General features: G+C 32.1%; 1 protein-coding gene across 21 annotated transcripts in view; it reads left to right on the forward strand.

Annotated features, from left to right (window-relative positions):
• The window catches only part of LOC137624516 (neuronal acetylcholine receptor subunit alpha-7-like), a 486639-nt gene that overhangs the window by 382071 nt on the left and 87323 nt on the right, over positions 1-17245 (forward strand). For 17 of the 21 annotated variants that reach the window (XM_068355368.1, XM_068355373.1, XM_068355369.1 and 14 more), the window contains one exon: positions 2821-3015. In XM_068355368.1, the coding sequence (XP_068211469.1) occupies positions 2821-3015 (195 nt within the window). Of the gene's footprint in view, positions 1-2820; positions 3016-4394; positions 4590-13134; positions 13222-17245 lie in introns of all 21 variants that reach the window. The other 4 variants (XM_068355376.1, XM_068355362.1, XM_068355370.1 and 1 more) reach the window with 2 other exon arrangements.

Raw genomic sequence — 17245 nt, forward strand, 5'->3', positions numbered from 1 at the left:
CATTTTTCATACATTGTGGGTTATTCTATTTATCATAAATACAAGGAAAATTGTGTATTTTAATAATATATATATATATATATATATATATATACATATAAAATCTTCAAGCATTTGAGAGAAAAACACTACACCTAAGTATACTAATATTAGGGCGATTCAAAACAGTTTCATTTCCAATTCGTAATAAAAATTAAATCGAAAAACTATGAGAATTGATGATATATGTAACAATACTTCCGTTAAAATCAACATCTGTTGTTATCCGCTAATATACAAGACGCGAACAAGAATATCTGCATAGAGGAAGTGTAAATACTACAAAAGTTGCAAGTAATTGGCTATTAGGTGAAACCAATAGTCGTCCTTGCTAACAAGTAATTATTACAAAATTTATCAACTGTTGTGGTGCAGTTGTTATAGAACAGTGGTTCCCAACCTTTTTTCAGTCATTTCCCCCCGGCACCCAGTTCAACCATCCAGATTTCCCGCTTCATGCCCCGCCCAGCCCTCATGCCCACTCACCTGCCTCAGAAATGGGCATGACACCCCAATTCTCCCCTTGAATATCATGTCAGTGAGAACTGATATGATCATATCACAATTAAATGGCTAACAACAAATTGCCGCACGTAATATGAAGACATTTTCCGTTTGTTTTAGTTAGTAGGTAGCGTAATTATTTTCCCCCTGAAAGCTTCAAATTTCCCCCCAGGGGGAAATTTCCCCCAGGTTGGGAACCACTGTTATAGAACACACTTAGAAAAAACAGAAAAAATCCTTACAATACATATATGCAAGTCCAATGTAACTATCAACCAATATATCAAGTACAGTACTTAAATTTCTGTGCATGTGCTGTTGCTCCTCTTCAATTAATAATCCGTATATAAACATGGTGCATTTGTATTCATGTATGCATACAGTACACATCCATATATGAAAACGACTTCACGACAATTCAAGTCGCTAAACGATAAGGATTTATCATGATTGTATAATCTACTGTATACAACAGCTGACTTTCTACAATCAAAACCTAAATTTTCTCAAATCCACAACCGTAACATACTGTGTTTTTCTTACATCTTTTTACATCCATACCCAGCACAGGCAATAATAAGTCGGCAAATGGGCATTATTATTATCTATTATCCATGGAACGAACAGTAAATAAATAATGCGATTCGAAAAAAAGTAAAAGAAAAATTCCTCTGAATGACCAACGAAATACCAGCGATTCGTTCAGCATGGAACAATTTCGACCATATTCTATTTTTTTTTTTTTACTTTACAGTCTTTTCCCATTATGAATAAGGGTAACATCTCGCTTTAATATCACACAGAGAAATAAGAGAAAAAAACGTTTTAGACAAGAACATGTTAGAGAAAGAACGTTTTGGTTGGTGGCTGTTTACTAGTTGTTTTTCCCCGGGGTTCGTTACCAAATAGGCAAGAGATGTCCGAGAAGTTGCTCGAGACATCATCAAGCTGCTGTAGGGTTTGTCTGTCGTGTATTGTGTGCGAGTCTCCTCTGGTTCTAAAGTCTTACCCCATCAACGTTACGTTTTTTCGTGTTTTTTTTGTTTTTTGTTTACCTTTTCCACGGTAGAGCTCAGCTCTGGATTTCCTCTTATGGCTCTTTCTATTACTCTTATCGTTTCCTTCTACTTAAAAGAATAACATAAAACAATATACTAATAAATATATATACATTTCTATATAAAAAACAAATATAATATGTGAACTAATCATCACTTCCCTCAAGTTTTGAAAACAATGCCAAATTAATTCACTTCTTTTTCAAATAATATTGTCATTAAATACCGCAAGTCGTTCTTTAATCAATTAACGTCATTGAATCAAGACTTAATTTGGCATGAAATCAATTGCAATGTAATCTTGGTGACTGACTCTATGTGTAACCCCCGTCATTTTCAAACGAAGTTTTACCTCAGCCTCACAAGTATATTTCCCAAGTTAGTTATGCATTAATTGACAAGGTCCCTTACTGTAGTGGTCATTACCCTTCTCCAGTTCAGTTGAAAAATTATAACTACAATTCCATAATTTTCCTTTACAGAATAAAGCCAGACTCCTCATCCCTCACTTAACCTTGTCAACAAAGTTTTCATAAGAACATGATGACAACAAACACATTATATGTATATATATATATATATATATATATATATATATATATATATATATATATATATATATATATATATATATTTATATATACAGTATATACATACATACATATACACAAACACACTAATACACACACATACTGTATATGTGTATATATATATATATATATATATATATATATATATATATATATATATATATTATATACACACATATACACACACACACACACATATATATATATATATATATATATATATATATATATATATATATATATATATATATATATACATACATATATATATACATACATAATCAGTGCATTTGAAAATGGCATAAATTGTATTAACTTACCTAAAAACAGCCATTCATACTTAGAAGAATTCATTAAATCTCGAAATGGATATAGATCCATTTCGAGATTTGACATTGACATACATAGACAGACAACCAAAGAAAATCCCACTGAAACATTGATAGGCAGCCAGGCACTATATCAGGAATCACTTTCAGAAAGCCATGTTCCCTGGCTTGCCCCCAACTCCCCCCCCCCCCCCGTCCCACCTTTACCAAAAACCACCAAGATTGCAATGCAAAAATTTCAGAGCAGGGAAATGTCCTTTTTTTCCTTTCATATTTTTACCACTACCTTTTGCTTTCTAGGTTGTCCTGGGAAAAGAAACGCCATATACTACAAATGTTGTCCCGAACCGTATGTAGATGTAACCTTTGAGATTGTCATAAGAAGACGAACTCTCTATTATTTCTGCAACCTTATTCTGCCTTGTGTGCTGATTGCGTCAATGGCGGTCCTCGGGTTCACTCTTCCACCCGACTGCGGCGAGAAGCTTTCACTAGGTAACGAAAACACACAATGTGTCACCATCACCTTCACCACCTTTTCAAAAAAAAATAAATAAAAATATATATACAACCCATTCCTTCCAAATAGAAAAAAAAAAAATACATTATAATTCCCCTCAGGAGTCCATATATAGATTCCTATTTTGATTGTTATGACTTGTTAGAAAATTGTATACCTTTATTATTATCATTACCATTATTATCAATTTATTTCCTTTTCCTTATGATTTGTTATTATTACTGATTACGATCTTTTCCTTATTCTTCATGGTTTGACTCTCGTTTTTAGAAACCTTTTTCTACATTATATTCGTAATTAGTATTTCATATTCTAGTGTTAGTTTCTCTTTTTTTTCTGGTAATAACGGGAGTAATGACTGTTGAACCGTGATTACCGAGAACACAAGTTTGCCCGGGGGCAGGTAACACCGATTTCTCACGCCAAATAGGGGAAGGAGACCAGGGCCGGTTTTATATAAACTTACTTATATATATCTATATCTGCATAATATATGGTAGTCTAGGGAATTCCTCAATCTCCTCGATCCCTTCCTTCCCAATACCAACTTTATTTTTGACCTCTCCGCCCATTCCTCAACAAGTCCCCCTCCCCCTTTCCCAACCCCGGTCGAACTAGGAGCCAGGGGGCTAATGTATACATTATTGTCTTGGGAGCAAAACCAACTAAGCCATGAGTGCTTTCAATTTGAAACGGAAAAAAAAAAAATCTGTATACACTCTGTGGCTCCTAGTTTCTGAAGCACTTATGGTTTTTCTGTCTGAAAACGATCTCAGCTCCCCTCCCCCCAATACAGAACGAAAAAGAAGCAATTTACAGTCTTTCTCTTTTTTCTATCTCTCTGGGTGAGATGCAACTCTCGCTCTCCATTTCTTTTTTTAACTCTGAAAGATTTTCCCCCATAACTGCCGACTCCTATCGCCGGCCGCAGTTGAACAACCAAGAAGCCATACCGACTCAATCGCACTTGAAGAGACCACAACCACGTGAGATCAGTGACAGGCGAAGGATCTGCTCAAAATATCTTGCTGGGAAAAATAAATTTTTTTTAAAAAGGAGAAGGCAAAAGTTATTCAGAAATAGAGAAAAGAAAAGCAACGGCAGAAGAAAGACAAAGGCAAAGCCAGAACGAACTTAAAAAAAAAAAAAAAAAAAAAAAAACGATCAGCAGTTCTCATGTGTGTGTTCTAAGAGAGCTCATCGTCCACCGACCATGTGAACTTTTGACAAGAGCAGGCGTGTTCTTGTTTCTCCTCTGGTGACTTAACGTCCGGTTCCTCTGGCCTCTCAACTTTCACTCAAAATGAAGCAGTACAATTTTTTTTTTTTCAAACTAATAACCGTTATTTTACAGAGGTTCCTGGTGTGCGAAACGTTCAGAACTACCGATGCTGTCCAGAGCCGTATGTTGACATTACCTTCACCATCAAGATAAGGCGACGCACAATCTATTATTTATACAATCTGGTTCTACCCTGTGTTATGATAAGCAGTATGAGTTTGCTAGGCTTCTCGCTGCCTCCAGACACGGGCGAAAAACTCACACTAGGTATGGTCACCTATGACACAAACACAATAATGTGCTCTACCTCACAACAACCAAAACCTGCCACAGCGGTTTTTGCTTTGTTTCATAGAGAGAAAAAAAAGTTATACTTAACGTTTAATCTATTCTGTCTCACAGAGGTAAATTAGGGTAGGATATCATTATCAGTTCACTTGGATTAGTATTTCCATTATTATTAACAAACTTGGTAAAAGTTACTATTCATCTTCATCTGTATTATTATTATTATTATTATTATTATTATTATTATTATTATTATTATTATTATTATTATTATTATCATCCATTAACTTGATAACAGATTCTTATAACAGTTCTAGTTGAAATCAATATTTGTTAGTTTTTTTGTTATCACTTTACCTTTGCATTCTTCATTATAATAAATCCTGCATTAACAATTGATTCACCCCTTTATAGCTATAGGCTCTATTTCAATCAAAACATCATTGAAAGTGTAATGATAAATAGTGATAGACCTTCCACGCTTAATTACAATTAAATAATTAGTAATCTATATATCATAAATCCTCCTCATCTTTTCATTAAAGTTTCTTAAAGAATTCTCAGATAATTTCTATCAGAACATCCGTTGTATTTCTTAAACACGGATGAACTTTAAATATTTATCCTGTATGTTTTTCTTCTCGGTTAGGATCATTATAAAAGATTCATTCATGTCTGAGTAGAAATCGAATGGTATAATATACATTTCTATACGATCGGATTTTTTTACGTTCCTATAAATAAATGGTGCTGTTTTCCATGTGCAAATAATAAAAAAAAAAAAACTTTAGGCATGGAATTTTATAGTCTTACCAGACAGAAACTTGATAAGTTCTCCAGTCTAAACAGTTAAATAAGTTAAGATTCAAGCTTTAACACGTGAATTTCACATTCATAATAATAATAATAATAATAATAATAATAATAATAATAATAATAATAATAATAATAATAATAATAAATACCGCGTCTCCTGCTTAAAAGAAATAAACAATAAAAGCTTTTGCAAGTTCATCCATCATAACAACCAATTTCCCGAATTCATCCCATCTTTAAAAACAGAAATGCTTTAAAAAGGAGAATTATCTAAGACTGTTCTCCGAATGTTGTTCATTCATTCATGACCTTCCTCTCGTCCTTGACGAGGACACATAACAATGTTATAATATTCGATTTCTAACGGACCGTTAGACCTCTGTGAGACAGATTTTGATATGTCACATACATAATTATTCGTAGTCATTTTTATCCAGTGTCTCTTTATAAGAATGAATATTGTAAGTCATTTTTGTTGCCATTAAATCACTTTTAAAAGTAATTAAGAATTTTAGAATAGCTTCTGATACTCAAGTATACATCAGTCAGAAAGATGATCTTCGTAGATTAGATACTGGGGCCATTGAAGGTAAATATATACATGACATAAACAAAACACACCTTTTGCTAAATATGAAGACTAAAAAATGAGCTAAATAAACCTAAACTTAACGATCATTCACACATATTTAAAACAAATGCCCCTAATACAAAGCCTGTAAATTAAAGATTCTCTTAAGTAAATGACCAGCAACTATGTAAAGATTTCATCCTTCCTTCTCAGTGCGCACTGCTTTGTCTAACGTCGGCTAAATGAAAAAAAAAAAAACTCTTTGGCAAATGGAATCTAAAAGAAATAAAACAAACTTCGCTTGGAGGCGTCGTGCATTTTTTTGGACTTCGCTCTTGTGTAGATAGCTCTTCTTTTGTTTATAATTTCAGTTTCCAAAATTTCAAAGGTGAAATATATATTCCTAATATATATACATTTATGTACATTAGAAATGAAAAAAAAGGCGTCACTTGCAATAACCTGAAGCCAAAATTCTGGAGGGCTTTCTCAAGAATCGACAGATTTTCTGTGCAACACAGACGTGACGTCACACCGCCGTCTAATTGGGTTAAAATGCCATCATACGAAAGACTAATTTACCATTCATTTCTAGCTGCATCTATGCAAACTTCAAGGACGAAATGCCCTTTATCAATAAGCACCATATCTTGAATATAACTGTCAGGTTTGGACTTGATGGTCACTGTAATATATCATTGATTTAGTTACGACTTTCCGTAAAACGAACGCATCCTGAGACCGACAATGCCTCATTTTCCTGTCATCTTCTCCCAAGAAGTCGATTCCTTGAGACGCCCTTCAGAATAGAGGCTCATTTCCCTAAACTATTCTTCTAAAAGAAACAAAATGGCGGTGAAATGAGGTCGTTGTGACGTAAGCAGTGGAGGTTAACTGCGTAGATTTGTCTCTCCTTTGATGGCAAAGAAGTGAATATTTCATACTCTGAAATCACCCTTTTCCCTTTCCAGTATTTTTTTTTTTTTCTTATTCAAAGAAAACAGAATGACCGACTATAGAGGGGACGCTTCCGTCGAAAACCTTTTCGGAAAGGAAAAATAAGAGGCCAATCAAATGGCCACGTTACGAAAAGAAAAAAAAAAAAGATAACAATAAAACAATAAGATATTATTTCCAAATAAAAAACAAATCTGAAACTGCAACTTACTCCCTTAAAGAAACAACCCTAAGACACCTCAAAATGTAACTCTCTATAAATTTGTCATTCCTCCCACTATATAAAAAATATCTATAAATTACATGGCATAAAATATCAGTGTTACCTCCCCCTGATGGATTAGAAAAAATACATTAATTTTCGTTCTATTACTGAAAAAGCATAAAAAAAAAGATAATTGAGGAGTCCTTTATTTCTATGACGTGTGTATACGTAGTTTATGGTTGTGCTTGGCTCTGTGTTTCTCATAGTGTGCAGATGTTAACAGTATTTGGCAGTTTGTCATGTGGAGACCAGAACGTTTAGAAACAAAACTCTAAGGTAATTCTGGTTAAGATCGGAAAACACGTAAAGCATATATATGTCCATGTTATTATATATATGTATGTATATATATATGGATATGTGCATATATTATCGTATACATATATGGTTTATGTATGTATGTATGAAGTGTACACATATGTAGATGTCACTGTGGCTGTGTATAAGTGCAATGCAACTGTCTTTTATATATATATATATATATATATATATATATATATATATATATATATATATATATATATATATATATATATATATATATATATATATATATATCATGTATATATTCTATATACATATATGTGTGTGTATATTACGTGTATGTATATATACAAGATTTCAATGTACGTATTATATATATTTACATGTATATATAAATGTGTATATATACATATATGTTTGTATATTACGTGTATGTATATAAACAAGATTAAAATGAATGCGTATATGGTATATATTATGTACATGCTGATATATATACAGTATATATACATGTATATATATTATACACACATATATATGTATATACATGTGTGTATTAGAATATCTATGCATATGCTGTACTGTATATATATATATATATATATATATATATATATATATATATATATATATATATATATATATATATATATACACATAGAATTTATAGATATGGAATCGTATACGAATATGAATGTATGAGTTTATTAATGGATTGTATATCTACATAAGTACACACATACGTATATATACATATATATGTGTATAGACACATGTGTGCGAGCTGCTAGCTGTTTGGAAAACTGCATGTCCACATTTGCTTATTTTCCATGGTTGTGTGTTTGTAATAGGGCCTAGATGGCACACTAGTTAACTGTGGTCTTGGGTAAGCTATGACAAAACCTGACTTAAAAAAGGGGAAGCTGTGACAGGTTGACTACCACAGAAGGAAGCCCCAACCTTGGCACTCCTTTCACTAGCGTGCCACAGATAACAAGTGTCACCGACGGGTCCCGCTGGCACCTCTAGGCTCTGTTAGTTCTCCTCCTCTGTTCGATTTCTTCTTTTTTTTTCATTATTTTATCAGTCTTCGTTTTTTGGTTTTCTTCTTCTCCTCCTCCTCTTCCTCAAAGCATGCCGTCGGTGTTATATAATGACTGTGAGTTCCGTTATATCTTTGGTTGAACTTTTTCGTTCTATTTTTAGTTCTTTTCTGAACGCATTCCATGGGTAGTGCCCCTCTTGTTATTCACACTTGCTCTACTGCATCATATAATGTCACTAAAAATCACAATTATATCATCAGTGTTTCGATGATTTCACCATCTAATGTACATACACCAGTAGACATTATAGCCTGAATGAAAGTATTGCCTATATCAAGTAAAGAAACATACATACATATACGTATATATGTGTATTAACATACATACATACATACATATATATCCATATATATATCCATATATCTATATATATATATATATATATATATATATATATATCAACCACATTCAAAGAGTAATAGTGAAATACCCTTTTCCCAAACATATATATGCTATACGGTATATATATATATATATATATATATATATATATATATATATATATATATATATATATATATATATATATATATATATATATATATTATATATATAATATATATATATACGTATACAATCAGGTAAACACACATACCCAGTCACACACACTTCAGGATATATATATATATATATATATATATATATATATATATATATATACAGCATAAATACACACATATTAGCATATATCTACTGTATATTTCTACACAGTTAAAGCCACACATAATCATCAAAAAATGTGTAGCCTACAACTAGGTACTCTCTTTTCATAATATTTCAGATATCTTTATAAATATCAGTAACCTTTGAAAAAAATATGCAATTTGAATTGTTTACGCTTTCGTGGGTTTAACTGTGTGCGCGTGAGTGGATGGATGCATCGGTGTGTGTGTGTACGTGTCTGTGGCAAATCGGTAAACGCTTTCATAAACCACAAAACTGTGAGAAAGCCTTTAAGCAAATAGGATAGCTATATCACATGAAAGGAAAATTAATACTTAGGTACAGAGTATTATTGATATGCAATGTATTCCGCGATTTAAATTCAGAAGCTCCATAAATAACATATTTTACTAATGAATGCTGATTTCTAACTAGATTTCATCAAATGACTAATCGGTGAGAAGATAAGAATGATATTAAGAGGAAAAAAATAGTATCTATTAATATTAGAGGCATAACAGAAAAATAATTGTGACTTAGAACATTTTATCCAACTTGTTCAAGATTTAACTCATCCTAACTAACTATCTAACCAATATCAGTGCATCGTATCAATGATAGAATAACATAACCTATCTATCCACATATGCTATATATATATATATATATATATATATATATACATACATACATACATATATATATATATATATATATATATACACATAATGTTTTACTCAAAAATTGTGGTGCTTTGGAAGTTAACCTTTGTTTGACACCACATTGTAAATCTAAAACTTTATAGCTGTCATACACATAAACATTTTGCAAAATACAAAACTTTTACCGAAATTAATGCAAAATGATACCACGATGGTGCATCACCAGAATACAAAATTCGACAGTGTTTATAGTTCCAAATTAATGTTGCTCACCTAATTCAAAACCCTTTTTATATAAAATCGAATAATAAATCTTTTCACTATCAAAATTTGATTAGCTAGTGCTAGCAAATTATAAAAATATAATTTCACACCAGAGAATTCTCAACCATAAATATATTATATGAATAAAATCCGTTCTCTGCATTTCTATCTGAAACAATAGTATACGTCCAGGAAATCATGAAAATTAATTAAATGTGCAATTAAAAAAAAAAGCGTATTATTTGCCACAGACTCGGGTTAATAACTGGACCAGTCTATCAGTAAAGCTGTATAGGTGAGAGAACACGCACAAGGCAGCTAAATGAAGATCGTTTTCAAAGATTTCTCAAAAATCATTGAAAAGGAATCGTTCTTCGATGAAATTTTCTAAGTGGAAATGACATAGCACCACTCGCTTCTTCAGTGGAACATATCTGATGCATAATCTGTCATAAAAGCGAAGACCTATTATGGGTTCTGACTTTTAAATAAATTACTGTACTGGTCGTGTGCGTGTGTGCGTGCATCAAAGCGTGTTTGCTTGTAAACCTGCAAAACATTCAATGCATCGTCTCCCTCGAGTGAATGACTGCATGCAGATTTTCTCCCCCAAGAATGATCAATATAAATTGACACAAAATAAGTCATTCCTAAAAAAAAAACTATTACTCTTTGGTTGTTCTTGTTACTTTCCTTTCATACTAACCAGTTATCAGTAAATGAAAGACAAACTAAAATCTCTAGATCGAATTTACTGTAACATCAAACTAAGGAATATCTTACACCTTCTATTTCCTCTCTACACATTTCCAGTTAAGATATAAATCAAAATCAGGCTTCCCGAAGAAACTAGTCTTCGTCATGCTTCCCCGAAGAGAATGAATTCATGCTGATAGAAATTCTTGAAAGAAAATCTCAAATTGAGATGGGGCACTTTTTAAAATGTCACGCAACCAAATCAAAATTGTGAGTGACAGCTGTAGTTCAATAAACATTTTTTCCTTGTGAACAAGTAAATCTTACAACACCAAAGGTCATTGCATTCTGACTGAGAAACAAACAAGCATCTTATCTTATTACATAATGATCCTACACTACCTCTTCCAAACACATCCAGGCTCCTCCATTTTCAATTTCTTTTCAAATGCAGTGACATAGTTTGTTTCTTTTAACCAAAAAAAAAATGGTTATATTTCTTTCAACTAAAAACAGCTGGTTATGTTTCATTCGACCAAAACTTGGTTGCCCCTCCATAAACCAAAACATTTGGTTATATTTTCTTTAACCCAAAATGTGGTTATGTTTCTTTCAACCAAAAATAACGGTTATGTTTTCTTTTGGCCAAAAAACCGTTGGTTAAGTTTCTTCTAACCAGAAAAGTTGGTTATGTTTCCTCTATCAAGAACAGTTTGCCGAGGTGCTGCAAGAACATGTTTACCTGACGCATGCTTTCCGAAAGCCATGGGGCGTTGAAGGGCTCGACACAGTGTGAATCAGTAGCATATCTCACAACACAGACTAAGCCAAACAAAGACATCTTTAGTCATAACTAGCGCTCTTGCTGTGCTGTGCTGTGCTGTGTGCAACCCTGCAGCCTGGCCTTCAGATTGCATGCGGTGGAGTAATTGTGCCTTCCTGGACATCTGGTCTAACTTTCTTCTTCTGTTGACGATACTGTATGGTGTATACTGTACTTTGTATACAGCATTCTGTATATCTCTATACTGTATGCTGAGAGGTGTGCCTATACTCATCAGCAAAGGAAACAAGCCATGAGGTAGATTTAGTGAAACTGAGAATGCCTTTTGAAATACACCCACCTCCTCTCTGTTGTGTTGATTCTCTTAAATCATATGTTCTAAATGTTTCAGTAACTAATAAAATTCTATTTCAGCTGAGTTGGGAGAATAAACATGATTTGTACCTTTCAGTAATGGGATTTCAAAACATGCTTATTCTCACCCAATCTAAAATACAAACAAACATAATCTCTGTTAATCACGGCCTTCTTAAATAAGATCCTCTTGACCTGGTATGTATTACGACCATTCTCTTTACTTTTGACTAAACATTATTCTACAATAATCTGAAAAAAAAAAAAATCCAGTCTGGGGTTCATCTCGCGTGCCGAAGATGAACGTCAAGTGGTAGCTTTCAGCTCCTTGTTTTTCTGCTAACCATATCTGATATATATAAATATATATAAATATACTGATAGTCATATATATTTAATATATATCCCGCGGTTGCGTTCATCTGAGACACGCAGATCTACCCCGACAGCAATAAATTTCACCACTAAATGTTGTAGACTTTACGTGGTTTTATTGTTTACTGCTTTTGTTGTTGTGGTCACTCCAGGAGAGTGATGCCATGCTTACACAGGTGTATATATATATAAATATATATATACATATATATATAATATTAATTAATGTTGTCCCTTTGGATGTGCAGCATCACTTTCCCCTCCACCAGTGTTCATGTTTTCGTTGTTTATAATTATATTACTATCATTACTATTATTACTATTACTACTATTATAATTTTATTATCATTAGTATGGATATTATTATCATTGCTATTATTACTACTCTTATCTTTTTATTCATGTTCCATCTTCGTATCTTTTTTCCTATGGAGACATTAAAAGAAGAGAAAAACTAATTCTATTCATATTCCACAGCATATAGAAAAAATCATATGAAACACCAGATAGAACACCCAATGAATAACGCTTCTTAAAAAGAGAAAACCTGTGTAGGCAACTGCTTTTTTATTTCATTTTTATGTAATACAACAAAAAAAAAATTGAAGTATCTAAAAAAATATAAAAGACCAAACGTAAATAACTTTTGGTTTTCTTTTTTTTTATATATATATATAATCTTCTCTCTTACGCGTTAAAAGGGGAATAAAGACACTACTTAAAACCAAACCTGTTCTAAACTTGCAGAAATAACCATCCTCCTGTCGCTAACCCTATTCTTGAACATGGTGTCAGCCACAACACCGGCCACGTCCGAATCGGTGCCGCTGATAGGTAAACTGAACATGACTTGAAGGAGTCTCTCATGATGATGATGATGATGATGATTGATGATGATGATGATGTTTACTTTTAAAAGAAAACTTATCTGTTCTTTTTTTTTTTTTTACCATGTTGTCGAACACACATATATATCTATAAGAGCATGGCCCTAAAATACGCGGGATGTTTACGGAGGGAGCAAACTTGTTCTTGAATTACCAAAGTAATAATACTGTTGCTTATAATACTACAAATTATTTGTTGTTACAGGCATACAGAGAGATTTTACATAGCAAGATTACAATGTGATCACGTTAGTCGTTAAGTATAGGACGATGGGGTTTTTTCCTTAGCCAAACATATATATATATATATATATATATATATATATATATATATATATATGTATATATATTATATATATATATATATATTATATATATATATATATATATATATATATATATATAATTTTATCTCGACCCTAAATAACGCCCTGATCCTATCCAAGAAGAAAAAAAAATATTAAAATAGCTCGCAAAACTATTCTTCTTGCTATGAGCCCCATCCATAAAACCAAAATCAAAACCTACCTCCACATATTTATATATATATGTGAAAAGTTTTTTATTAATATTTTTCCAGTGTACCCTTATTCCTCTGAAATATAAAAGCATCAGTGTCCCATAAAATCCCAAAACTTTCTTCACCCATGCTGTATATCTTCTACTTCTTTTCTTTCCTTCTTTTTACCTGAACACAACAACACACAACAATAAACAACTTCACCTGTCATGCATAATTATTATCTTTTCATGATGGTGTGGCAAAGTGTACTCACGTCTCTTTAAATTTGAAAAAAAAATAGATTTATATATATATAATTAACAAGTGGGGGACCCCCGTGTGCACATCTATTGCTTGTATCGCTGTCTTTCTTGGTTACGATTATGGTCGTATATGTGTCCTTATTCTTTTAATTATTGGTTTATTTTTCATTTTGATTTTCATTTGTGTGCAATCTGCATTGAAACTGGTAAAAAAAGCGCAGCATGTTTACCTGCACGAAAAAAAAACAAAATAATGAGATTCTGTTGTGTAGCTTGTCTGATGACAGAGGAACGGTATCTATAAACTACGAATTCACGAATATGCAAATCGAGACCCAAAGCCGAATGAGAAGACAAACTATCTATCTGTGGCGTCTGACTCTTTGAGAATTGTTAACTCAGACCGGATCACTTTGTATCAGGCCAGCTTCGCTCCAGACGAGCTACGTGCTTTTGTTTATTACAACTTTTCATGGTACGTCTAATAAGAATTATCTTAACCCACATATGATATCATCTACGTTAATAAGCTGTCCATTTTATATAATGTTAAGACTTATTGTGTGTGTTTATTAATTCAAAATTATTGTGACTAATCTCTTATACTTTTACTAATAATAATTCTTTATATCCTCCTCCTGGACAGCACTCATTTTCCTCTTGACCTATTTTCACTTCTCGACAAAAAATAATAATAATAATATTTATTAAATGATCATATGTAGTAATAATGATATTTATTCTAACTGTTAGGGATTTACAGTGATTATTAAAACCAAGTCATCAGGATTGTTAAAAATGTTATTTAAAAATTAACACTTCTTCGATGGTGAAATGGCGAGTTTCTTGTGACTCATCTGTCATGAGTCAATTGTCATGATTCAACAGTAACACAGTCAATTGTCATGAATCAGCTCCCCTCCCCCTGCATGAGTATCTCATTTTGGCCAACGCCAAACAACTTCTTTTCTTAGTCATTTAAGAATCCCACCTGAACCGGTTTTTTTCACTCTCAAAAGCAAAATCCTAACTAAAAAGAATGATGCATTATTTCTTTAAATTATATCTAAATCTCCTGACAAATTCTACACTTGTGATTGCGAACCCATCTTCATTTAAAAATTAAATCTATGTCCATTGGATATACATTTATAAAAACTTGTTTAAAACTTATACTTATAAAAAGAAACTAGTCCATGAGATATAAAATTTAATCCTAGCAATTAATACCTTTCAGGTTAAAATCTGCTCTAGCTATTAGTCTAAAAGTTATGTTTATGTATCTTATTAATAATATTCTAGAAGTATAATTAACAACCATTGGTAATCTAAGACAGCACCTGTTCAGGCTGATACGAAATACTTTCATCTGGGACATCGGTAACTTATTATCTTCCCCATTAATGTTTGGAAAAACTGACTGAGGCGCCTTGTCGCAACCAAGTCCAACAACGCCAGACCAAGGCGTCAGTCGCACTTGGCACCCGGGCACAAGTTGAAAGATCTCGGCTCGCTCAGTACAGTTCTCCAAGTAGCATTTTCATTCTTCCTCAGCAAATTCTTGATTGCCAACCCCTCTTGTCTTATTCTCTTTCCACAGCCGCAGTCGTGACCTGTTTTATTTTTTCCTTTATTTTGCAGTTTATTCTTTTATAGTCTCTGTGGTTAGGTGCATGCCCTATTCCCCCACCCCTCCCCTGACACCCTACACCTCAGAAACCCTAAAACCAGAAAAGTGTTCCCTATCTCAACTGATTTACTGCGTGAGACTCCTGTTTGCATGGTCATGTTCTTTGCAGTATTTTTCCTCCATGAAGGAAAGAGGACGAGCTATTCATTACTACCTGAAACCTATTAAGATTTTTTAATGGTTAAAAAATAAAGTTCTTTACTCCTCATAAAACTAGATGGAACCTAAGGGAATCGATACGCTCTTAACCAAGTCCTTCCTCCAAATGGAATCCGAAAATACTTTGAACGTCACCAGACTTCACATGTGTGTCCTGCACCCATCACACCTACGTCTTCCATCACCTCCAACCACCATACCCATTAGCAAATCTCCTCCATCTTTCTATATAGGATCCAAACTGAATATTCGGTGAAAATTTGACAATTCAGAAGCAAACTGAAGTCTCAAGCAATGCCCAGATCATCAATTAACTGTTAATGTTTGCCAATATTTTCATGACTCATATCAAATGATTAAACCTCTGGGTTCTTGATTACCAATAAAATTTTAAAACCAGAAGTTCATAATAACCCCATACGTTAATTTTAGCTATGTATGTCTATGTATATCTATGTGTATATATACTATTTTTTATGTTTAAATATATAAAAATATGCATATATACATCTATATAACTACATATACATACATATTATTTGTATACATAATATATATCCAATGTATATATATATATATATATATATATATATATATATATATATATATATATATATATGTATATATATATAACTTTCGTATATATATATATATATATATATATATATATATATATATATATGTATATATATATATATATATATATATAACTTTCGTATATATATATATATATATATATATATATATATAACTTTCGTATATATATATATATATATATATATATATATATATGTATAATTATATAGATATATAATTACGTATATAAATATAAAAGATGGGGTTATACACATATGGAACGCACAAGAATTCAAACCTCGATCCACCATTCTTCTTTCAGTTTGGATCCATGAAAAATTGAATGCCTCGTTCGTCTGCATGTCCCGACCCTTCTTACACCTGCCCGAACTACACCCTACACCTTATACAGCTAAAAGATATATACATATTCATATATAGAATATATATACATATGTATATACGACTTCTAGTTCAGATAAAATATACAAATCAAAAGAGCGAGTTTCAATCAATTTTTTTGCTGTTAGATTACATGGAATTAGAGATTTTGAGAGTCCTTCCCTCCAGGTGCTGAGTACTTTAGAGTGTTATTCAAGAAGCTGAGTCAGTGATTATTAAAATTTGTGAAAGGAATTCAAATCAAAAGGCGATATGCATATTTACCAAGTCATAAAATTACATTTTACACATATCTATATATAATGAACATATATGAATATTGTATCTTTTAGAATACACATGACATACTTTATTATATGAATATATAAATATAAATTCT

The sequence above is a fragment of the Palaemon carinicauda genome, chromosome 31 (assembly GCF_036898095.1).
Source record: "Palaemon carinicauda isolate YSFRI2023 chromosome 31, ASM3689809v2, whole genome shotgun sequence".
Classification (NCBI taxonomy): Eukaryota; Metazoa; Arthropoda; class Malacostraca; order Decapoda; family Palaemonidae; genus Palaemon; species Palaemon carinicauda.